Here is a 26,558-nt window from a genome sequence, read left to right on the forward strand (position 1 = left end):
AATCCTCTGGAACTTCTCCCAACCCCATTAATGATGCAAAGATCATCGCCAGAGGCTCAGCAATCTCTTCTCTCGCCTCCCACAGTAGCCTGGGGTACATCTCAACCGGTCCCAGTGACTTATCCAACTTGATGCTTTCCAAAAGCTCCAGCACATCCTTTTTCTTAATATCTACTTGCTCAAGCTTTTCAGTCTGCAGCAAGTCATCACTACAATCACCAAGATCCTTTTCCATAGTGAATATTGAAGTAAAGTATTCATTAAGTACCTCTGCTATTTCCTTCAGTTCCATACACACTTTCCCACTGTCACTCTTGATAGGTCCTATTCTTCCATGTCTTATCCTCTTGCTCTTCACATACTTGTAGAATGTCTTGGGGTTTTCCTTAATCCTGTCCACCAAGGCCTTCTCATGGCCCCTTCTGGCTCTCCTAATTTCCTTCTTAAGATCCTTCCTATTAGCCTTATAATCTTCTAGATCTCTAACATTACCTAGCTCTCTGAACCTTTTGCAAGCTTTTCTTTTCTTCTTGACTAGATTTATTACAGCCTTTGTACACTACGGTTCCTGTACCCTACCATAACTTCCCTGTCTCATTGGACCGTACCTATACAGAACTCCACACAAATATCTCCTGAATATTTGTCACATTTCTTCCATACTTTTCCCTGAGAAAATGTTTCCAATATAAGCCTCCAATTTCCCAATTTCCTGCCAGATAGCTTCATAATTTCCTTTACTCCAATCAAATGCTTTTCTAACTTGTCTGTTCCTATCTCTCTCCAATGCTATTGTAAAGGAGACAGAATTATGATCACTATCTCCAAAATGTTCTCCCACTGAGAGATCTGACACCTGACCAGGTTCATTTCCCATTACCAAATTAAGTACAGCCTCTTCTCTTGTAGGCTTATCTACATATTGTGTCAGGAAACCTTCCTGAACACACCTAACAAACTCCACCCCATCTCAACCCCTTGCTCTAGGGAGATGCCGATTGATACTTGGGAAATTAAAATCTCACATCATGACAACTCTGTTATTATTACACCTTTCCAGGATCTGTTTCCCTATCTGCTCCTCGATATCCCTGTTACTATTGGGCAGCCTATAAAAAACACTCAGTGAAGTCATTGACCCCCTTCCTGTTCCTAACCTCCACCCACAGAGACTCCATAGACAATCCCTCCATGACGTCCACCTTTTCTGCAGCTGTGAACTATCTCTGATCAACAATGCCCCCACCTCTTTTGCCTCTCTCCTTGACCTTTCTGAAACATCTAAAACCCAGTACTTGAAGTAACCATTCCTGTCCCTGAGCCATCCAAGTCTCTGTAATGGCCACCACATCATATCTCCAAGTACTGATCAACGCTCTAAACTCATCCACTTTGTTCACAACACTCCTTTCGTTAAAATAGACATATCTCAAACCTTCGGTCTGAGCATGTCCCTTCTCTATCACCTGTCTATCCTCCCTCTCGCACTGTCTACTAGCTTTCTCTATTTGTGAGCTAACCCCCAGTCTCTTCAGTTCAGTTCCCACGCCCAACAATTCTAGTTTAAACCCTCCCCAGCAGCCTTAACAAACCTCCCCGCCAGGATATTGGTCCCCCTGGGATTCAAGTGCAACCTGTCCTTTTTGTACAGGTCACACCTGCCCCAAAAGAGGTCCCAACGATCCAGAAATCTAAATCCCTGCCCCCTGCTCCAATCCCTCAGCCATGCATTTATCCTCTACCTCATCCTATTCCTATACTGTACTCACTGTCACGTGGCACAGGCAGTAATCCCGAGATTACTACCTTTGCGGTCCTGCTTCTCAACTTCCTTCCTAACTCTCTGTAGTCTTTTTTCAGGACCTCTTCCCTTTTCCTACCTATGTCATTGGTACCAATATGTACCACGACCTCTGGCTGTTCTCCTTCCTGCCACAGGATATCTTGGACGTGATCTGAAACATCCCGGGCCCTGGCACCTGGGAGGCAAACGACAATCCGAGTTTCTTCCTTGCATCCACAGAATCGCCTGTCTGGCCTCCTAACTGTAGAGTCCCCTATCACTACTACCTTCCTCTTCCCTTCCCTACCCTTCTGAGCTACAGAGCCAGACTGTGTCAGAAGCATGGCCACTGTACCTGATTCTTCCCCTTCCCCCTCCTGACTGTGACCCACCTGTCTGTCTCCCGTGGCCCCGGTGTGACCACCTGCCTATAACTCCTTTCTATCACCTCATCATGGTCATGCACTTTGGTAGAAGAAATGAAAGGGTTAATTATTTTCTAAATAACCATATAACAATTACAGCACGGAACCAGGCCATCTCACCCTTCTAGTCCGTGCCGAACTAATGAAGAGAAAATTCAAAAATCTGAGGCACATAGGGACTTGGGAGTCCTTGTGCAGGATTCCCTGAAGGATAATTTGCAGGCTGAGTCTGTGGTGAGGAAACTAAATGCATTCATTTCAAGAAGACTAGAATATAAAAGCAAGCATGTAATATTGATATTAATGTTGAGATTTTATAAAGCACTGGTGAGGCCTCATTCGGAGTATTGTGAGCAGGTTTGGGCCCCTTATCTTAGAAAGGATGTGCTGAAACTGGAGAGGGTTTAAAGGAGGTTCACAAAAACGATTCCAGGAATGGCTTGTCATATGAGGAGCGTTTGATGGCTCCTGGCCTGTATTCACTGGATTTCAGTAGTATGAGGGGTGACCTCATTGAAACCTATCGAATGGTGAAAAGCCCTGATAGAGTGAATGTGGAGAGGATGTTTCCTATGGTGGGAGAGTCTAAGACCAGAGGACACAGCCTCAGAATAGAGGGACGTCCTTTTAGAACAGAGATGAGGAGGAATTTCTTCAGCCAGAGACTAGTGAATCTGTGGAGTTCTTTGCCATAGGCAGCATCTTTATGTATATTTAAGGCAGAGGTTGATAGATTCTTGATTGGTCACAGCATGATGGGATATGGGGTAGGGGGGAGAAGGCAGGAGTTTGGGGTTGAGGAAAAAAAATGAATCAGCCATGCTGAAATGGCAGAGCAGACTCGATGGACCAAATGGCCTAATTCTGCTCCTATCACAAACAAGAGAAAGTGTGCAGATACTGGAAGTCTGAGCAACAGACACAAATACCCTTCCTGCCGAAGGGTTTCAACCCAAACCATCGACGGTACTCCTTTCCTAGATGCTGCCTTGCCTGTTGAGTTCCTCCAGCATTTTGTGTCTGAAATTCTGCTCCTCTATCTTATGGTCTTATGAAACTATCTTTTGAATATGTTAATAAAAATGGGTATAAGCAGAAGTAGAAGAATCTGATGCACCATGTTTTAAACTATCATTAAAAATACCCAATGGCTATTGCAAATAATAAGGCCCTGTAATAATTTTATTTAAAAACGCACTGTCTATTGCCAACAACTATCATTTATTTGAATTAAATTATAAGAATAATTATGATTAATATTTCCTAACAAGAATGGTTCACTAAGAAATAATTTTGATGTTTGTTAAAGTAAACAAGAGAAAGCGGGATCTCCCAGTGGCCACACATTTTAATTCCACATCCCATTCCCATTCTGACATGTCTATCCACGGTCTCCTCTACTGTAAAGATGAAGCCACACTCAGGATGGAGGAACAGCACCTTATATTCTGTCTGGGTAGCCTCCAACCTGATGGCATGAACATTGACTTCTCTAACTTCCATTAATGCCCCACCTCCCCTTCGTACCCCATCTGTTATTTATTTATTATTATTATTGATTTTTTTCTCTCTCTCTCACTCTCCTTTTTCTCCCTCTGTCCCTCTCACTATACCCCTTGCCCATCCTCTGGGCTTCCCCCCTCCCCCTTTTCCTTCTCCCTAGGCCCCCTGTCCCATGATCCTCTCATATCCCTTTTGCCAATCACCTGTCCAGCTCCTGGCTCCAACCCTCCCCCTCCTGTCTTCTCCTATCATTTCGGATCTCCCCCTCCCCCTCCCACTTTCAAATCTCTTACTAGCTCTTCTTTCAATTAGTCCTGACGGAGGGTCTCGGCCCAAAACGTCGACTGTACCTTTTCCTATAAATGCTGTCTGGCCTGCTGCATTCACCAGCAATTTTTATGTGTGTTGCTAGTAATCTTTTTAGTCCATCTTATTTTCACATCTTTCTTAATTTTGCTATGTAAAATAGTGATCACATTTCACTAGTGCTCCTGTGGTTGTGAAGGATCCTTAGGATGTCCTGAGATTTTGTGAAACAACAGGGATTAGCATAACAATATTACTGTGCCGGCGACCTAGGTTCAATTCCTGCTGATGTCTGTAAGAGGTTTGTATGCTCTCCCTTTGACAGCATGGGCTTTCTCCGAGTGTTCAGATTTCCTCTCACACTCCAAAGACCTAAGAACTAGTAGGTTAATTGGTTAACAACAGGAATTCTGCAGATGCTGGAAATTCAAGCAACATACATCAAAGTTGCTGGTGAACGCAGCAGGCCAAGCAGCATCTATAGAAAGAGGTGCAGTCGACGTTTCAGGCCGAGACCCTTCGTCAGGACTAACTGAAGGAAGAGTGAGTAAGGGATTTGAAAGTTGGAGGGGGAGGGGGAGATCCAAAATGATAGGAGAAGACAGGAGGGGGAGGGATAGAGCCACATTCTTTCTCTAACTCTCCTTTTTCTCCCTCTGTCCCTCTGAATATACCTCTTGCCCATCCTCTGGGTCACCCCCCCTTGTCTTTCTTCCCAGACCTCCTGTCCCATGATCCTCTCGTATCCCCTTTTGCCTATCACCTGTCCAGCTCTCGGCTCTATCCCTCCCCCTCCTGTCTTCTCCTATCATTTTGGATCTCCCCCTCCCCCTCCAACTTTCAAATCCCTTACTCACTCTTCCTTCAGTTAGTCCTGACGAAGGGTTTCGGCCTGAAACGTCGACTGCACCTCTTTCTATAGATGCTGCTTGGCCTGCTGCGTTCACCAGCAAGGTTAATTGGTTACATGGGTGTAATCGGAAGGTATGGGATTGTTGGGCCAGAAAGACCTGTTACTGTGCTGTATCTCTAAATAAATAAAAATAAAAACATACAACTAGAAGCCTAAATGATCCCTTTCACAAAGAACTTCAAGATCACCCAATCAAACACATTGTTTCCTGAAGCCCTTCATGGATGCAAGCCAGCACTTTGTACTGGTAGTACAGAGCTGAGTTGCAGAGGAGAGTGAAATGGATTCAATCCTGACTGCTGTTGTTGTTTTCGTGGCGTTTCCACATTCTCCCTGTGACTGCATGGCTTTTCCTCCCACATCCCCAAGATGTGAAAGTTGTCAGTTAATTGTCCTTCATGGGAAGTGAGTAGAAGAATCGGGGATGAATTGAATGGATTAAAAATATTGAGATTGGTGTAAATAGGTACTTGATGGCTAGGATAAGAAAAAATAACACCATAAGACCATAAGACATAGGTGCAGAATTAAGCTATCTGGCCCACCAAATCTGCTCTGCAAGTCCATTACAGCTGATTTATTATCCTTCTCACCCCTCATTCTCCTGCTCGCTCCCTTTGACGCCCTTACTAATTGAGAATCTTACTCAATGACAGTAAGACGAAAGAGCTGATTGTAGACTTCAGGAAGGGTAAGACAAAGGAACACACCGATCCTTATAGAGAGATCAGAACTGGAGAGAGTGAGCAGTTTCAAGTTCCTGGGTGTCAAGATCTCTGAGGACCTAACCTGGTCCCAACATATTGATGCAGTTATAGGGAAGGCAAGACAGCGAATATAGTTCATTAGGAGTTTGAAGAGATTTGGTATGTCAACAAATACACTCAAAAACTTCTATAGATGTACTGTTGTCAGTACCTCCAGTTGAACTCTGTCTTTTTGTGTGGTTTTGTATTGCTATGTGCTCGTTTGTTTTCGTGCTCCCGTCCCTGCTCCTGCTCTACTCCGGCCCCTGTATTACTGAGTACTCCACCTCTCACCTGTTTCTCATTATTACCTGTTTTTCTGCCACTTCTGTCTCATTGTGCTCCTCTTATCATCTGCCTCTCTGTTTATTCAGTGTGTTTTGTTGCCAGATTGTGCCAGTGAGTTCTCCTGAGCCTTTCCAGCATTCATATTTGAACTCTGTCCGTCTGAATATCAATGCTGCCTGTTTCCCAATTCTGTTTTTTTGATTTCTCTGGAACTTTTGATCTTTGCCTGAACTTTGACACTGACTTTGTTGCCTCTCTGGATTTGCTACTCAAGAAATATCACAGTGCGCACAGTACTTGGTCTGCGATTGGGTCCCTGCTTCAGCGTCCTGACAGCTATGGCGAGCATTCTGACAGGCCGCATCACTGTCTGGTATGGTGGGGGGGCTACTGCACAGGGCCGAAAGAAGCTGCAGAGTGTCGGCTCGATCTTGGGCACTAGTACCCAGGACATCTTCAAAGAGTGGTGTCTCAGAAAGGCAGCGTCCATTATTAAGGACCTCCAGCACCCAGGTCATGCCTTTTTCTCACTGTTACCATCAGGTAGGAGGTACAGAAGCCTGAAGGCACACACTCAGTGATTCAGGAACAACGTCTTCCCCTCCGCCATCAGATTCCTAAATGGACATTGAACCCTTGGGCACTACCTCACTTTTTAAATATATGCTGCATTTATATATTATTTCTGTTTGTTGGACAATTTTTAATCTATTCTAAATACTGTAATTGATGTACTTATTTATTACTATTTTCTTCTATATTATGTATTGCATTGAACTGCTGCTGCTAAGTTAACAAATTTCATGACATCTGATTCTGAGCTCAGCTTTAAATATACAGTATTCAATAACTTGGCCTCCACAACCTTTTGTGATAATGAATTTCATAGATTCGCCATTACACGTTATTTGATTCACACAATATACTAGAGGAACTCAGGTTAGGCAGCATCTATGGAGAGGAATGGAGTCGATGTTTCTGGCCAAGACCCTTCATATGAACTCTATTCTGAGATCCTCCTGCATTTTGTGGGTGTTGCTCCGGATTTCCAGCAACTGCAGAGTCTCTTGGGTTTCTAAAGCAGCTTATGCCTTCAGTTGGCCTGAATCTGAACCTAAATTTTATAATCTAAATCTAAAAACGGCTTCAACCTAAGGCTGAGAATATAAACAGTACGAGGACTGACACAGCCACCTAATGCACAAATGGGACCTTAAAATATCACCATGCTGTGTCCTGTGAAACCAGAGAGCACATAACATTCTAACACTATATAAACTTCACAGCAATATTTTGCTCTCCAGCAGGACATTGTTTTATGTGAGGGACTTGAAATTATAACCGTGATTGCAGGTTCAACTCTTAAATTGAAAGTTCAAAGTAAATTTATTATCAAAGTATGTATATGTCACTGAACATCCCATTCCCATTCTGACATGTCTATCCACGGCCTCCTCTACTGTAAAGATGAAGCCACACACAGGTTGGAGGAACAACACCTTATATTCCGTCTGGGTAGCCTCCAACCTGATGGCATGAACATCGACTTCTCTAACTTCCACTAAGGCCCCACCTCCCCCTCGTACCCCATCTGTTACTTATTTTTATGCACACATTCTTTCTCTCACTCTCCTTTTTCTCCCTCTGTCCCTCTGAATATACCTCTTGCCCATCCTCTGAGTCCCCCCCCCCGTCTTTCTTCCCGGACCTCCTGTCCCATGATCCTCTCGTATCCCCTTTTGCCTATCACCTGTCCAGCTCTTGGCTCTATCCCTCCCCCTCCTGTCTTCTCCTATCATTTTGGATCTCCCCCTTCCCCTCCAACTTTCAAATCCCTTACTCACTCTTCCTTCAGTTAGTCCTGACGAAGGGTCTCGGCCTGAAACGTCGACTGCACCTCTTCCTACAGATGCTGCCTGGCCTGCTGCGTTCACCAGCAACTTTGATGTGTGTTGCTTATATGTCACTGAGATTCGTTTTCTTACAGGCATTCAAAATTCACGATTCAAGATTCAGGATTTTTAAATGTCATTTCCTGTACATAATTGTAAAGAGAATAAAATTATTGTTACTCCATATCTGATGCAGCATAAAATAAAAACAATAAGATAAAAAACAATAATAAGAACACAACAAATATAAATACATAAGATAGCTTATTGATTGAATGTCCATAAAGCAATGTTAGGCACAGGAGTATCTGTATAGAAGGTGACTCCGACAGGAAATAATAAAGTAGTGGAGATTGGCAGTTTGGGTGGTCGGTTAGCAGGTGGAGGTATTCAGCCTTACTGCTTGGGAAAAATAACTGGTTTTGAGTCTGGTGGTCTGGCATGGATACTACTTTTAAATCCAAAATTCAAAGTAAATTTATTAATAAAATATGTATGTAACCCTCTCACTAGGCTCATATGCAATCTTGGCTTGATAGCTAACTCAGCAAACAGCCACGGGACACAGCAGTGAGAAGGCCATCTTTATAAACAATATACGTCTAGGGTCGTCTATATTTGGTGTTCAACCAAACAGGAAAGTCAGGAAGTTCTAATTAACTGAACCTCGATCTGAGCGAATGCTGTATAAATACTACCCATGCACAATTATTGATCGGCAAGAAATAGCAGATTGTATACTGCATAAGATTATAAAGAAAATATATTTGCCAATTTCAGTTTTATCAAACAGTTAATAGGAAAAAGAAAAGAAAAACAACTATAAGGGCCAATACAATGTGTACATATAAAAGTTGCTGGTGAACGCAGCAGGCCAGACAGCATCTATAGGAAAAGGTACAGTCGACATTTTGGGCTGAGACCCTTCGTCAGGACTAAGTGAAAGAAGAGCTAGTAAGAGATTTGAAAGTGGGAGGGGGAGGGGGAGATCCAGAATGATAGGAGAAGACAGGAGGGGGAGGGATGGAATCAAGAGCTAGACAGGTGATTAGCAAAAGGGACACGAGAGGATCATAGGGCAGCAGGCCTAGGGAGAATACTCATTGGAGCTCATACTGGACTATTCAGGGATGTATCTGTTACTCAAGCGCTGGACCCACGGTCTGCATGAAAACACCTGCCACATTTTTGAATTCCCCTCGAAGACCATCTTGAGCAAACTGGCTCTCTCTCTCAGGAGTATTACACTTCCTTGAAGCCATTCATCTGCACAAAGTACTTCTTGCCACGGGTTCTGCAGCTCCTACCATAAGACCCCAAACCAAATTACTGTCCTTCAGAAAACTCTCTCTGCACCACTCTCTAGAACCTTCTCCAGAATGGCCTACACAACATTCCTAAGTTGAACAAGCTGCTTATACTTACCTGAAATTAAAACATTCTATAGCGGACGCACTGCTTTTGCAGAAAACTACTAAAATGAAATACCTACAGCATAGCAGTAGAAATCTTAACCAGGACATTACATGCATATTCATCATATACTACCGTGCGATTTGTTTTCTTCCAGGTATTCACATTAGAACAAAAATACAATAGAATCAATGAAAAACTAAACACGAAGACTAACAACCAATGTGCAAAAGAATGACAACTGGTATAAAACCAAAAATATAACAAACATATGAACAAGCAAGTAAATAACTACATAACCACCATCTCTAGGAAAAGGTACAGTCGACGTTTCAGGCCAAGACCTTTTGTCAGGACTAACTGAAGGAAGAGCTAGTAAGAGAGTTCTCTTACTAGCTCTTTTTTCAGTTAGTCCTGACGAAGGGTCTCGGCCCGAAACATCAACTGTACCTCTTCCTAGAGATGCTGCCTGGCCTGCTGCGTTCACCAGCAACTTTGATGTGTGTTGCTTGAATTTCCAGCATCTGCAGATTTCCTCGTGTTTACATAACCACCATGATAGCATTGCTGTTAGTGCGTTCCAGAGTTGAGATTTCAATTCCAGTGCCATCTGTAAGGAGCTTGTACATCGTTCCTGTGAGTGCGTGGGTTTCCTCTGGGTGTTTCAGTTTCCTCACACAGCCTACAGATGTACCAGTTAGTTGATTAATTCATCAGAATCAGAATCAGGTTTATTATCACAGGCATGTGACGTGAAATTTGTTAACTTGGCGCAGCAGTTCAATGCAATACATAATCTAGCAGAGAGAAAAAAATAAAATAAAACATAATAATAATAAACAAGCAAATCAATTATGTATATCGAATAGATTTTTTTCAAACTTGCAAAAACAGAAATACTGTATATTAAAAAAAAAGTGAGGTAGTGTCCAAACTTTCAATGTCAATTTAGGAATCTGATGGCAGGGGGGAAGAAGCTGTTCCTGAATCGCTGAGTGTGTGCTTTCAGGCTTCTGTACCTCCTACCTGATGGTAACAGTGAGAAAATTGCATGCCCTGGTTGCTGGGGGTCCTTAATAATGGACGCTTCTTTTCTGAGACACCGCTTCCTAAAGATGTCCTGGGTACTAGTGCCCAAGATGGAGCTGACTAGATTTACAACCCTCTGCAGCTTCTTCTGGTCCTGTGCAGTAGCCCCTCCATACCAGACAATGATGCAGCCTGTCAAAATGCTCTCTACGGTACAACTTTAGAAGGTTCTGAGTGTATGCGTTGACATGTCAAATCTCTTCAAACTCCTAATAAAGTATAGCTGCTGTCTTGCTTTCTTTATAACTACATCGATATGTTGGGACCAGGTTAGATCCTCTTAGATCCTGACACCCAGGAACTTGAAGCTGCTCACTCTTTACACTTCTGATCCATCTATGAGGATTGGTATGTTTTCCTTCGTCTTACTCTTCCTGAAGTCCACAATCAGCTTTTTTGTCTTACTGATGTTAAGTGCCAGGTTGTTGCTGCGGCACCACTCCACTAGTTGGCATATCTTACTCCTGTACGCCCTGTCGTCACCACCTGAGGTTCTACCAACAATGGTTGTATTGTCAGCAAATTTATAGGTGGTATTTGAGCTGTGCCTAGCCACACAATCATGTGTATATAGAGAGTAGAGCAGCGGGCTAAGCACACACTCCTGAGGTGCGCCAGTGTTGATCATAGAAACATAGAAAAATAGGTGCAGGAGTAGGCCATTCGGCCCTTCGAGCCTGCACTGCCATTCAGTATGATCATGGCTGATCATCCAACTCAGAACCCTGTACCAGCCTTCCCTCCATACCCCTGATCCCTTTAGCCACAAGGGCCATATCTAACTCCCTCTTAAATATAGCCAATGAACTGGCCTCAACTGTTTCCTGTGGCAGAGAATTCCACAGATTCACCACTCTCTGTGTGAAGAAGTTTTTCCTCATCTCAGTCCTAAAAGGCTTCCCCTTTATCTTCAAACTGTGACCCCTCGTTCTGGACTTCCCCAACATCAGGAACAATCTTCCTGCATCTAGCCTGTCCAATCCCCTTTAGGATTTTATACGTTTCAATAAGATCCCCCCTCAATCTTCTAAATTCCAACAAGTGTAAGCCTAGTTGATCCAGTCTTTCATCATATGAAAGTCCTGCCATCCCAGGAATCAATCTGGTGAACCTTCTTTGTACTCCCTCTATGGCAAGGATGTCTTTCCTCAGATTAGGGGACCAAAACTGCACACAATACTCCAGGTGTGGTCTCACCAAGGCCTTGTACAACTGCAGTAGTACCTCCATGCTCCTGTACTCGAATCCTCTTGCTACGAATACCAGCACACCATTTGCCTTTTTCACTGCCTGCTGTACCTGCATGCCCACTTTCAATGACTGGTGTATAATGACACCCAGGTCTCGTTGCACCTCCCCTTTTCCTAATTGGCCACCATTCAGATAATAATCTGTTTTCCTGTTTTTGCCATCAAAGTGGATAACCTCACAGTTATCCACATTAAATTGCATCTGCCATGAATTTGCCCTCTCACCTAACCTATCCAAGTCACCCTGCATCCTTGTACCATCCTCCTCACAGCTAACACTGCCGCCCAGCTTCGTGTCATCTGCAAACTTGGAGATGCTGCATTTAATTTCCTCGTCTAAGTCATTAATATATATTGTAAACAACTGGGGTCCCAGCACTGAACCTTGCGGTACCCCACTAGTCATTGCCTGCCATTCTGAAAAGGTCCCGTTTATTCCCACTCTTTGCTTCCTGCCTGCCAACCAATTCTCTATCCACATCAATACCTTACTCCCAATACCTTGTGCTTTAAGTTTGCACACTAATCCCCTGTGTGGGACCTTGTCAAAAGCCTTTTGAAAATCTAAATATACCACACCCACTGGTTCTCCCCTATCCACTCTACTAGTTACATCCTCAAAAAATTATATGAGATTCATCAGACATGATTTTCCTTTCACAAATCCATGCTGACTTTGTCCGATGACTTCACTGCTTTCCAAATGGAAACCTAACACTTTATTCCAGACTAATAATGCCAGTTTAGCATTGGGGACCCGTACAAGCCAGCAAAGAGTTCTGCAAACATACAGTATGTGCACTACCATCCTTGCCCTCTGACAATAAAGATTCACAGTGAAACATTTTCATTAGCTTGGGAGTTGTCATTCAATGAAGACGTAATGAGAAAATTCATGAGTGCCTTCGGTGCAAAAGCATTTGCACATCAGAGGAAAATGATATTTGAAGAAAAAGACTTCAGAGTTTGTGGTCTTCCAGGTAGCAGTGACCCCTGACCTCAAATGTGCTTCTGCGAGAAGTCATTCCTGAACCGAGGAAAGACCTCCACTTTATCAGCACATCTTTAGACTTGTCAAGTACCTGGAAAAGAGCTCAAAGCACTAGCTTAAAGACCAGAATAACTTGCCCTTGTATTCTCCTCACTTTTATCCCTCACTGTTACTGTGAGTGATCTGCCTGAGAATTTAGGCAACTGAATGGTCATATTATCACCAGATACTCACCTACTGGTGGGCAAGGAGGGAGCTGACATCCTGGGCATACTACATGCCTCAACCAACATCAGTGCAGTGTGGGATCTTGCTGCACACGGCTGTCTGTTGTGGGAAATAGCTGGAAGAGCAGGCACCACAGTGCAACTTCCCTGTGTGGGCAGTGGTGGGAGGAGGAAGATGGTGCCATAAGGTGAGGGAGAGAGTTACAGATAGAATAAGGGAAAGAGAGAGCGAGGGCTGATGCAGAAGGGTAGATGGAGGAAGGGGTAGGTGGTGTGTGGGGTAAGGAGGGGTACGGAAGGTGGTAGTGATGGGCAGGTGGTGGGTAAGGCTGGAGGAGGGGAAGGTTGAAGAAGGGAGTGAGAGTTGCAGAAACATAGAAAACATACAGCACAATACAGGCCCTTCGGCCCACAAAGCTGTGCTGAACATGTACCTACCTAGAACTACCTAGGCTTTACCCATAGCCTTCTATTTTTCTAAGCTTCATGTAGCCATCCAGGAGTCTCTTAAAAGACCCTATCATTTCCACCTCCAACACCACTGCCGGCAGCCCATTCCATGCACTTACCACTCTCTGCGTAAGAAAAACTTACCCCGACATCTCCTCTGTACCTACTACCAAGCATCTTAAAACTATGCCCTCTTGTGCTAGCCATTTCAGCCCTGGGGAAAGGCCTGTCTGACTGTCCATATGATCAATGCTTCTCATTATCTTGTACACCTCTATCAAGTCACCTCAGATCCTCCATTGCTCCAAGGAGAAAAGGCCAAGTTCACTCAACCTATTCTCATAAGGCATGCTCCCCAATCCAGGCAACTCCTTGTAAATCTCCCCTGCACCCTTTCTATGGTTTTCACGTCCTTCCTATAGTGAGGCAACCAGAATTGAGAACAATACTCCAAGTGTGGTCTGACCAGGGTCCTATATAGCTGTAACATTACCTCTCGGCTCTTAAACTCAATCCCACAATTGATAAAGGCCAGTGGACTGTATGCCTTCTTAACCACAGAGTCAACCTGCGTAACAGCTTTGAGTGTCTTATGGACTCGGACCCCAAGATCCTTCTGATCCTCCACTCCGCCAAGAGTCTTACCATTAATACCATTCTGCCATCATATTTGACCTACCAAAATGAACCACCTCACACTTATTGGGGTTGAAATCCATCTGCCACTTCTCAGCACAGTTTTGCATCCTATCAGTGTCCCACTATAACCTCTGACAGCCCTTCACACTATCCACAACACGCTCAACCTTTGTGTCATCAGCAAATTTACTAATCCATCCTTCCACTTCCTCATCCAGGTCATTTATAAAAATCACAAAGAGTAGGGGTCCCAGAACAGATCCCTGAGGTACACCACTGGTCACCGGCCTCCATGCAGAAGGTGTAAAGAAAAGAGGAAGGTAGAGTCGGATGGTGAGGGGTAGATGGTGGGTGGGGAAGGAGGGGCGGAGAGTGGTAGGGAGGGGGAGATAAGGCGGGGAAGGGAGGGGACAAAGAGGTGAGGAGTTTGAGATAATAGGACGGGGAGGTGATTAGGGTGATTTGGGTGAGGGGATGAAGGAAAGGTCTAAGGGAGGGGTGAGGGAGAGTAGATGATAGGAGGACGCGCTGAGGGGGGCGAAGCGGATGCGAGTTGTGTTTGCGAGTTGTTGTTGTTGTAAGCGTCACCCTGGCGACCAGCAGCCGAGCAGCTTATTGGCGGTTTGAGTCGCATGCTCCCGCCCATACCCGAGCAGCCCGCCACCATTGGATCGGTACGCAGCACTGTTCCCATTGGGTGTCCCGAACGCGGCTTCTATTGGGCGCAAAAAGAGCCGTCGTCATAGAAATGGAGAATGCGGTGCTGAGCGGTGGCAATTGGAGGTGAGGGGGGAGAGGGGAGAGGGGAGAGGGGGAGAGGGGAGAGGGGAGAGGGGGAGGGGGAGGGAGAGGGGAGAGGGGAGAGGGGAGAGGGGAGAGGAGAGGTGAGAGGGAAGGGGGAGGGGGGAGGGGGGAGGGGAGGGGGAGGGGGGAGGGGAGGGGGAGGGGAGAGGGGGAGGGGAGAGGGGGAGGGGAGAGGGGGAGGGGGGAGGGGGGAGGGGGAGGGGGAGGGGGGGGGAGGGGGGAGGGGGGAGGGGGAGGGGAGGGGGAGGGGGAGGGGGAGGGGGAGGGGAGAGGGGAGGGGGAGGGGAGGGGGAGGGGGGAGGGGAGGGGGGAGAGGGGGGAGGGGGGAGGGGAGAGGGGGGAGGGGAGAGGGGGGAGGGGGAGGGGAGAGGGGAGAGGGGGGAGGGGGGAGGGGAGAGGGGGGAGGGGGGGGAGGGGGGAGAGGGGGGAGGGGGAGGGGGGAGAGGGGGGAGGGGGGAGGGGGAGGGGGAGGGGGGAGAGGGGAGAGGGGGGGGAGAGGGGAGAGGGGAGAGGGGGGGGAGAGGGGAGGGGGGGAGAGGGGAGAGGGGGGGAGGTGGGGGGAGGGGGGAGGGGGGAGAGGGGAGAGGGAAGGGAGAGGGGAAGAGATGGGAGGAGAACAAGGTGCTGAGTAGTAGCAATTGGAGGTGAGGGGAGAGGGAAGGAGGAACGGAGTGGAAGAGATGGGAGGAGGAGAGGGAGAAGAGGAATTGATGGGGAGGTGGAAGGGGGAAGAAAGAGGGAGGGGAAGGGGAGTGGGAAGGGAGGTAGGATAGGGAAGGAGAAAGTACGGAAGAATGAGACGGAAGGGAGGAGGGATATGGGAGAAGGACAAAATAAAGGGAGGAAAGGAGGAATGGGAGGAGAAAGTTGAGGGAGAGGTGGAAAGGAGGGAGAAAGTGGAGGGAGGAAAGGAGTGTACCAGGGAAAGAGAAAGCAGAGGGAAGATGGGAGCGTTGACTAATGGTCAATTGGTTTGATCAGAAATTTGAGAGGACATAATGCAGTTGCCCGTGGCAGTGTTTTTGGAGCTTTGACTGGAGGTTAATTGCATTTGAATAGATTAGCAAGAACAAATTATAGTGAGGGAGGGGCAAGCACAGCGGCCATTATCAGAGAGGCAGAGTCAGAGTCAGAGTAGAAATTTGAGGCTTTAGCTCTTTGAGGAGTCATCAAAAGGAGGCTTCAGTCAGAGAAGGCGAAAACAAAAAAGCTGTTGGTAGAGGTCCTCTTTCTCGCCCCTGCCCCCCATTTACATTTGGTTGGAACTGTAGAGATTCCAGGCAGGATAACGGAATGTTTCTCTTGTGGGATGTGGGAAAGTAGGGAGACCTCCAGTGTCATACACAAAATGCTAGAGGCAGCATCTATGGAAAAAAGTACAGTCAAGGTTTCGGGCCGGAATGGACAGGAGGTTCTGTGGGAAAGAGCAAGGTTCCTGGATGGTATGTTGGATTCCAGGTGCCAGGGTTCAGGACATCTCAGATCGTGTCCTCAGTATTTTGAAGGGGAAGGGTGAACAGCCAGAGGTTGTGGTCCTCTTAGGTACCAGCGACATGGGTTGGACGAGTAACGAAGTTTTGCAGAGGGAGTTTAGGGAGTTAGGTGCTAAGTTAAGGAGTAGGATTAACCTCTCCAGCATTATTTTCCAATGGTCCAATATCCACTCTCGCCCTTCTTTTACATCTTATGTATCTGAAGAAAGTTTTGGTATCCTCTTTAATATTGGCTAGCCTACTTTGGTATTCCATCTGTACCTTCTTAATGACTTTTTTATTTGCCTTCTGTGATAAAGCTTCCCAATCCAACTTCCCATGAATCTGTTCTCTATTATATGTCCTTTCTTTGGTTTTTATGTGAGCTTTGGACTTCTCTTGATAGCCATGTTTGTGTCGTCATTATTAGAATATTTCCTCCTCTTTGGGATGTATATATCCTATGCTTTCTGAATTGCTTCCAGAAATTCCAGCTATTGCTAATCTGCCTGATACCTCTGACTTTAGCTTTTCCTCAAATTTCAGGATGAATTTAATCATATTGTGATCACTAGCCCCTCAGAGTTCTTTTACCTTAAGCTCGCTAATCAATTCTGTTTTATTGCAAAACACCCCAGCCAGAATAGCTGATCGTCTAGTGGGCTGAACCACAAGCTGCTCTAAAAGCCATCTCGTAGACACTCTAGAAATTCCCCCTCCTGTAATCCAGCACCAACCTGATTTTCCTAATCTAACTGCGTAATGACGTCCTTCATGAGTATTTTAACCTTTCCGTTTTGGCATGCATTTTCTATCTCCCATTGTAATTGTAGGCAACGTCCTTGCTGTTTGTGGTTCTGTATACAACTTCTGTCAGGGTCTTTTTACCCTTGCAGTTCCTTAGCTCTATCCACAATGTTTTAACACCTTCCAATCCTATGCCACCTCTTTCTAATGATTTAATTTCATTTTTAGCAACAGAGCAATGCCTCCTCCTCTGCCTTCCTGCCTGTCCTTTCTATATGATGTGTATCATTGGACATAAAGCTTCCAGTTATCATAAGACCATAAAACAAAGGAGCAGAAGTAGGCCATTCGGCCCATCGAGTCTGCTCTGCCATTTTATCATGAGCTGATCCATTTTCTCCTATTTAGTCCCACTCCCCTGCCTTCTCACCATAACCTTTGATGCCCTGGCTACTCAGATACCCACCAATCTCTGCCTTAAATACACCCAATGACTTGGCCCCCACTGCTGCCCGTGGCAACAAATTCCATAGATTCACCACCCTCTGACTAAAAAAATTTCTTCGCATTTCTGTTCTGAAAGGGCGCCCTTCAATCCTTAAGTCATGCCCTCTCGTACTAGACTCCCCCATCATGGGAAGCAACTTTGCCACATCCACTCTGTCCATGCCTTTTAACATTCGAAATGTTTCTATGAGGTCTCCCCTCATTCTTCTAAACACCAAGGAATACAGTCCAAGAGCGGACAAACGTTCCTCATATGTTAACCCTCTCATTCCCGGAATCATTCTAGTGAATCTTCTCTGTACCCTCTCCAACGTCAGCACATCCTTTCTTAAATAAGGAGACCAAAACTGCCCACAGTACTCCAAGTGAGGTCTCACCAGCGCCTTATAGAGCCTCAACATCACATCTCTGCTCCTATACTCTATTCCTCCAGAAATGAATGCCAACATTGCATTCGCCTTCTTCACTACTGACTCAACCTGGAGGTTAACTTTAGGGGTATCCTGTACGAGGACTCCCAAGTCCCGTTGCATCTCAGAACTTTGAATTCTTTCCCTATTTAAATAATAGTCTGCCCGTTTACTTTTTCTGCCAAAGTGCATAACCGTACACTTTCCAACATTGTACTTCATTTGCCACTTCTCTGCTCATTCTTCCAATCTATTCAAGTCTCTCTGCAGGCTCTCCGTTTCCTCAGCACTACCGGCCCCTCCACCTATCTTCGTATCGTCAGCAAACTTAGCCACAATGCCATCTATTCCATAATCTAAATCGTTGATGTACAATGTAAACAAAAACGGCCCCAACACTGATCCCTGCGGGACACCACTGGTAACCGGCAGCCAACCAGAATAGGATCCCTTTATTCCCACTCTCTGTTTCCTGCCAATCAGCCAACGCTCTATCTACGTATGTAACTTTCCCGTAATTCCATGGGCTTTTATCTTGTTAAGTAGCCTCATGTGTGGCACCTTGTCAAAAGCCTTCTGAAAATCCAAATATACAACATCCACTGCATCTCCCTTGTCTAGCCTACTGGTAATTTCCTCAAAAAATTGTAATAGGTTTGTCAGGCAGGATTTTCCTTTAAGGAATCCATGCTGTGTTCTACCTACCTTGTCATATGCCTCCAGGTACTCTGTAACCTCATCCTTGACAATTGACTCCAACAACTTCCCAACCACGGATGTCAAGCTAACAGGTCTATAATTTCCTTTTTGCTTCCTTGCCTCCTTCTTAAATAGCGGAGTGACATTTGCAATCTTCCAGTCCTCCGGAACCATGCCAGAATTTATCGACTTTTGAAAGATCATCGCTAGTGCCTCCGCAATCTCCACAGCTACTTCCTTCAGAACACGAGGGTGCATTCCATCTGGTCCGGGAGATTAATCTACCTTTAGCCTATTCAGCTTCCTGAGTACTTTCTCTGTCGTAATTGTGACTGTGCACACTTCTCTTCCCTGCCACCCTTGAGTGTCCGGTATACTGCTGTCTTCTTCAGAGAAGACTGATGCAAAATACTTGTTCAGTTCCTCTGCCATCTCCTCATCTCCCATTACAATTTCTCCAGCATCATTTTCTATCGGTCCTATATCTACTCTCACCTGTCTTTTACTCTTTATATACTTGAAAAAGCTTTTAGTATCCTCTTCGATATTATTTGCTAGCTTCCTTTCATAGTTAATCTTTTCTCTCTTAATGACCTTCTTGGTTTCCTTTTGTAAGGTTTTAAAAACTTCCCAATCCTCTCTCTTCCCACTAACTTTTGCTTCCTTGTATGCCCTCTCTTTTGCTTTAACTTTGGCTTTGACTTCTCTTGTCAACCACGGTTGCATCCTTTTTCCACTCGAAAATTTCTTCTTTTTTGGAATATACCTGTCTTGCACCTTCCTCATTTCTCGCATAAACTCCAGCCACTGCTGCTCTGCTGTCTTTCCCGCCAGTGTCTCTTTCCAGTCAACTTTGGCCAGTTCCTCTCTCATGCCACTGTAATTTCCTTTACTCCACTGAAATACCAACACATCAGATTTCGGCTTCTCTTTTTCTAATTTCACAGTGAACTCAATCATGTTATGATCACTGTCTCCTAAGGGTTCCTTCACCTCAATCTCTCCAATCACCTCCGGTTCATTACACAATACCCAATCCAGTACAGCCGATCCCCTAGTGGGCTAAACAACAAGCTGTTCTAAAAAGCCATCTCGCAGACATTCTACAAATTGTCTCTCTTGAGATCCAGTGCTGACCTGATTTTCCCAATCTACTCGCATGTTAAAATCCCCCACAATTATCATAGCACTGCCCTTCTGACAAGCCTTTTCTATTTCCATTTGTAATTTGTAGTCCACATCCCTGCAGCTGTTTGGAGGCCTATAAATAACTGCCATCAGGGTCCTTTTACCCCTGCTATTCCTTAGCTCAACCCATAAAGATTCTGCACCTTCCGATCCTATATCACCTCTGTCTAATGATTTAATATCATTTCTTACCAATAAAGCCACGCCTCCCCCTCTGCCTACCTTCCTATCCTTCCGATACACCGTGTATCCTTGGACGTTCAGCTCCTAGAGACATGCATCCTTTAGCCAGGTCTCAGTGATGGCCACAATATCATACCTGCCAATCTGTAGCTGTACAACAAGATCATCCACCTTATTCCTTATGCTGCCATGATTCCTTATGCTGCCATGATTCCATGATGACTACAACATCATACCTGCCAATCTGCAACTGTGCTGCCAATTCATCTACTTTATTCTGTATACTGCGGGCATTCAGATACAACACCTTCAGTCCTGTATTCATCCTTTTTGATTTTGTCGCACCATGCAAACCTTTTGATTCCTAACTTAGTCTGAGGTCTAAACAACATCTGCCTCCACATCCTCTCCACCAACTGTTCTGGCACTTTTGGGAACTAGAAAACATACCCCTAAAGATAACGAGTATCAGGATCCTTGGACGTGAGTTATAAGGAAAGATTGAATAGGTTAGGACTTTATACCTTAGAACGTAGAAGATTGAGGGGAGATTTGATAGAGGTATACAAAATTTTGAGGAATATTGATAAGAGTAAATGCAAGCAGGCTTTTTTCACTGAGGTTGGGTGGGACTGCAACCAGAGTTCATGGATTAAGAGTGAAAGGTGAAAAGTTTAAGGCGAACATGAGGGGCAACTACTTCACTGAGATGATAATGAGTGTGTGGAATGAGCTGCCAGCACAAGAGGTACATGTGAGCTTGATTTCAACGTTTGAGAAGTTTGGATAGGTACATGGGATAGTAGAGATATTCAGGGATATGGTCCCAGAGCAGGTTGATGGGAGTAGGCAGTTTAAATGACCATAGATACTGTATAGGAGCAGATTCAGGCTATTCAGCCCATCATGTCTGCTCTACCTTTCAATTATGGTGATGTGTTCTCTCCCCTTCATCTTTAATCCACTTACCAAAGTTCAACGTGAATTTATTATCAAAGTACATGTGCATCACCATATACAACCCTGATGATTCGATTTCTGGCAGGCACACTCAATAGCTCCAATAACCATCATCAAATCAATGAAAGACCGCACTTACCAGGGTGGACAAATGGTGTGCAAAAGACAACAAATTGTGCAAATACAAAAGAAAAAAATAAGAAATAAAAATAGTAAATAAATACCAAAAGCACGAGATGAAGAGTCCTTGATAGTGAATCTATCGATTGTGGGAACAGCTGAGTGACGGGGCAAGTGAAGTTGAGTGAATTTATCCCCCTCATTTTAAGAACCTGATGATTGAGGAATAATAACTGTTCTTGAAGCTGGTGATGTGAGTCTTGAAGCTCCTGTAGCACCTTCCTGTGGCAGCAGTGAAAAGAGAGCATGGCCTGGGTGGTGGGGGACCCTGATGATGGATGCTGCTTTCCTGCGACAGCACCCTATGTAGAGGTGCTCATTGGTAGGGAGGGCTTTACACACGATGCACTGGACCATAACCACTACTTTTTGTAGGATATTCTGTTCAAGGACATTGGTGTTTCCATACCAGGCTGTGATGCAGCCAGTCAATATACTCCCCTCCACACATCTATAAGACGCTCTCGATCTCTTCAATGACTTTAGGTTCCACGGCCCTGATCGTTTCATTTTCACTATGGATGTCCAGTCCCTAAACACTATACACTTTTATCTCACATCAGGATGGCCATAAAGCTCTTTGCTTCTTTCTGGACAACAGACCTAACTGGTTTTCCTCCACTACCACTCTCTTCCATCTGGTGGAACTAGTCCTCACATGGGTCCCAGCTATGCCTGCCTTTTCGTCAGCTATGTGGAACAGTCCATGTTCCAAGCCTACACTGGCATCACTCCCCAACTCTTTCTCTGCTGCATTGACAACGGCATTGGTGTTGCTTCCTGCACCCAAGCTGAATTTGTCAATTTCATCAACTTTGCCTCCAACTTCCACCCTGCCATTAAATTTACTTAGTTCATTTTTGACACCTCTCTCCCCTTTCTCAGTCTCTCTGTCTCCATCTCTGGAAGCAGTCTATCTACTGATATATTTTATAACCCACTGACTCTCACACCTATCTTGACTATACCTCCTCCCACCTTGTCACTTGTAAAAATGCCATACCCTTTTCTCAGTTCCTCCATCTGCACCGCATCAGTTCTCAGGATGAGGCTTTTCATTCCAGAATAACTGAAATATCATCCTCCTTCAAAGATAGGGGCTTCATTTCCTCCACCATCAATGCTGCCCTTACCTGCACCTCTTCTATTTCACGCACATCAGATCTCACCCCATCCTCCTGCTGCCACACCAGGAATAGGGTTCCTTTTGTCCTCACCTACCACCCCACAAGCCTCCACATCTGCACATAATTCAACTTCTGTCATCTCCAACAGGATCCCATCACCAAGCACATCTTTCCATCCCCCCATGTCCACTTTCAGCTTTCCACAGGAATCACTTTCTACGTGACTCCCTTGTCCACTCATCCTCCTCACTGATCTCCCTCCTGGCACTTACCTTTGCCCCTACAACACCTCCCTCACTACCATTCAGGGCCTCAAACAGTCCTTCCAGATAAGGCAATACTTCACGTACAAGTATTTTGGGGTCATTTAATGTATCCAGTGCTCCCAATATGGCCTCCTATATATCAGTGAGATCCGATATAGGTTGGGAAATCACTTCGTCGGGCACCTTTGCTCTGTCCACGGCAAAAAGCAGGATTTCCAGTGGCCACCCATTTCAATTCTACTTCCCATTCCAATTCTGACACGTTAGTCCATGGCCGCCTCTGCTGCCACAATGAGGCCACCCGTGAGTTGGAGGAGCAACACCTTATATTCCTTCTGGGTAGCGTCCAACTTGATGGCATGAACATCAATTTCTCAAACTTCGGGTAATTACTCCTCTCCTTTACCATTCCCCATTCTTGCTTCCCTCTCACACCTTCTCTTCTTACCTGCCCTATCACCTCCCTCTGGTGCTCCTCCCCCTTCCCTTTCTTCTGTGGTCCTCTGTCCTCCTCTCCAGTTGGATTCCACCTTATCCAGCCCTTTATCTCTTCCACAAATCAACTTCCCAGCGATTAATTTCATTCCCTTCCTCTCTTCCAGTTTCACCTATCATCTATCACCTTGCACTTCTTCCTTCCCCCCCCACCACTTTCTTGTTCTGATTTCTTCTCCTTTCATTTCCAGTCCTGATGAGGTTTCTCACCTTGAAATATCAACTGTTTTTTTCCCATTCATAGATACTACCAGACATGCTGAATTCCTCCAGCACTTTGTGTGTATTGCTTTAAATTTTCAGCATCTGTAGTACCTCTTGCATCTGTAAATGTTTGTCAGTGGTTTAGATGTCATGCTGAATTTTTGCAAACTTCTAAGGAATTAGAAGCACTGCTGTGCTTTCTTCATAATGGATTAAAAGAAATTACAGAGGTATGAGAGAGGAGTTGTCCAGAATTAATTAAAAAAAACACTGGCAGGGATGATGACAGAGCAGCAATGACTGGAATTTCTCGAAGCAATACGGAAGGCACAGGATATACACATCCCAAAGAGGAAGAAATATTCTAAAGGAATAATGACACAACAGTGGCTAACAAGAGAAGTCAAAGGCAACGTAAAAGCCAAAGAGAGGGCATATAATAGAGCAAAAGTTAGTGGGAAGTTAGAGGGTTGGGAAATTTATAAAAACCAACAGAGGGCAACTAAAAAAATCATTAAGAGGGGGAAGAGGGAATACAGAAGTAAGCTAGCCAGAAATATTAAGGGAAATACCAACAAGTTTCTTCAGAAACATAAAGTATGAAAGAGAGGTGAGAATGGATTTTTAACCACTGGAGAGGTAGTAATGGAGGGACAAGGAAATGACTGACAGACTGAATAAATATTCTGCATCAGTCTTCACTGTGGAAGACAATAGCAGTATGGTGGAAGTTCCAGGAGTCAGGGGTCATGAAGTTACCAATACTAGAGAGGAGGTTCATGGAAACTGAAAGGTCTGTTGGTAGATGAGTCACCTGGACCAGATGGTGTACACCCCTGGGTTCTGAAAGCGGTGGTTGAAGACACTGTGAAGACATTAATAATGATCTTTCGAGAATCATTAGAGTCTGGAATGGTTCCAGAAGACTGGAAACTTTCAAATGTCACTCCACTCTTCAAGAAGGGAGAGAGTCAGAAGATAGGCCAGTTAGTCTGACCTCAGTGGTTGGGAAGATGTTGGAGTCTATTATTAAGGATGAGGTCTCAGGGTACTTGGAGGCACATGATAAAATAGGCCACAGTCAGCATGGTTTCCTCTAAATAGAAAATCTTGCCTGACAAATTTGTCAGAATACTTTGAAGAAACAGCAAGCAGGATAGACAAAGGAAAATTGCTTGATGTTGTGTTACTACTATTGTCAGAAGGCCTTTGACAAGGTGGCACACATGAGGCTGCTTAACAAGCTATGAGCCCATGGTAATACAGAAAAGAATCTACTTTGGATAAAACAGTGGTTAATTAGCAGGAGGCAAAGAGTGGGAATAATGAGGCCTTTTCTGGTTGGCTCCTGGTGACTAATGCTGTTCCACAGTGGCCTGTGTTGGGACCGATTCTTTTTATGTTATATTTCAAGGATTTAGATGATAGAATTGATGGCTTTGTTGCAAAGTTTGCAGACGATATGAAGATTGGTGGAGAAGCAGTAAGTTTTGAGGAAGCAGAGAGGCTACAGAAGAGCTTAGACAGATTAGGAGAATGGTCAAAGAAATGGCAGTGCATGGTCATGCACTTTGGTAGAAGAAATGAAAGGGTTGACTATTGTCTAAATGGAGAGAAAATACAAAAAACTGAAGTGCAAACGGACTTGGGGGTCTTTGTGTAGGATTCCCTAAAGGTTAATTTGCAGGTTGAGTCTGTGGTAAGGAAGGCAAATGCAATGTTAGCATTCATTGCAAGAGGACTAGAATATAAAAGCAAGATATAATGCTGAAACTTCATAAAGTACTGGTGAGGTCTCATTTGGAGTATTGTGAGCAGTTTTGGGCTCCTTATCTTAGAACAGATATGCTGAAACTGGAGAGGGTTCAAAGGAGGTTCATGAAAATTATTCCAGGATTGAATGACTTGTCATGTGAAGAGTGTTTGATGGCTCTGGGCCTGTATTCACTGGAATTCAAAAGAATGAGGGGTGACCTCACTGAAACCTGTCGAATGGTGAAAGGCCTTGATAGAGTGCACATGGAGAGGATGTTTCCTATAGTGGGATAGTCTATGTCCAGAGGGAGCAGTTGCAGAATAGAGGGGCTTCCTTTTAGAACAGAGATGAGGAGCCATTTCTTTAATTAGAGAGTGGTAAATCTGTGGAATTCTTTGCCAGAAGCAGCTGTGGAGGCCAAAACTTTATGTATATTTAAGGCAGAGGTTGCTAGATTCTTGATTGGTCAGGGCATGAAGTGATATGTGGAGAAGGCAGGAGATTGAGGCTGAGAGGAAAATTGGATTAGCCATGATGAAATGGTGGAGTGGACTCAGGCCAAATGGCCTAATTCTTCTTCAATATCTTTTGGGCTTATGGTAATTGCTCTTACATGCGAGGCCCAGGATAGGTCGTCTGAAACAGTAACACTGAGGAACTTAAAGTTGTTGACCCTCTCCACATCTGATCTCCCAATGAGGACTGGCTCATGGACCTGCTTCCTCCTCCTGAAGTCAATATTCGGCTCCTTGTTCTTCCTGACATTGAGTAAAAGGTTGTTGTTGTGGTGCCCCTTAGCCAGATTTTCAATCTCCTTCCAATATGCAGATATGTCACCACCTTTGGTTTAGCCAACAACAATGGTGTCATCAGGAAACTTAAATGTGGGATTGAAGCTGTGCTTAGCCATACAGTTATAAGTGTAATGTGAGTAGAGCAGGGAGCTAAGGACACAGCCTTGTGGTGCACCTGTGCGGATGGAGATTGTGAAGGAAATGTTACATAAGAACATAAGGAATAGGAGCAGGAGTAGGCCATCTGACCCATCGAGCCTGTCCCGTCATTCAATAAGATCATGGCTGATCTGTCCGTAAACTTAGCTCCATCTACCTGCCTTTTCCCCATAACCCTTAATTCCCTTACTATGTAAAAACCTACCTAACTGTTTTTTAAATATATTTAGTGAAGAAGCTTCAACTGCTTCCCTGAGCAGAGAATTCCACAGATTCACCACTCTCTGGGAAAAACAGTTTCTCCTCATCTCCATCCTAAATATTCTCCCCTGAATCTTGAGGCATTTTCCTCAATCTGAATGTTGCCAATCTGAACTGACTGGGGTCTGCACGTGAGCAATTCGAAAAGCCAGTTGCACAAAAAGGTATTGAGGCCAAGGTCTTGAAGCTTATTGATTAGTTTTGAGGGGATGATGGTATTGAATGCTGAGCTGTAATCAATAAGGAGTAACCTGTTATATGCATCTTTGCTGTCCAGATGTTCCAATCAAGAACCTATCAATCTCTCCTTAAATACTCAATGACTTGCCTCAACAACGCTCATTCAACCATGCACACGTATACAGTACTGCTAAGTGAAATGTTTCTCTGGGGCCAAGGTGGGAAACATAGTACAACTGGACTTTCAGTAT

At 44.8% G+C, this 26,558-nt stretch overlaps 1 protein-coding gene across 1 annotated transcript in view; it reads left to right on the forward strand.

Moving 5' to 3' along the window:
- The first annotated feature begins 4,984 nt into the window (after window positions 1-4,984).
- cfap74 (cilia and flagella associated protein 74) overlaps window positions 4,985-26,558 on the forward strand; it is a 355,344-nt gene continuing 333,770 nt past the window's right edge. The window contains exons 1-2 of the mRNA XM_063032843.1: window positions 4,985-5,001; window positions 14,459-14,698. Coding sequence (XP_062888913.1) covers window positions 4,985-5,001; window positions 14,459-14,698 — 257 coding nt within the window. The remainder of the gene's footprint in view (window positions 5,002-14,458; window positions 14,699-26,558) is intronic.

The sequence above is a fragment of the Mobula hypostoma genome, chromosome 25, assembly GCF_963921235.1.
Source record: "Mobula hypostoma chromosome 25, sMobHyp1.1, whole genome shotgun sequence".
In the NCBI taxonomy this organism is placed as follows: Eukaryota; Metazoa; Chordata; class Chondrichthyes; order Myliobatiformes; family Myliobatidae; genus Mobula; species Mobula hypostoma.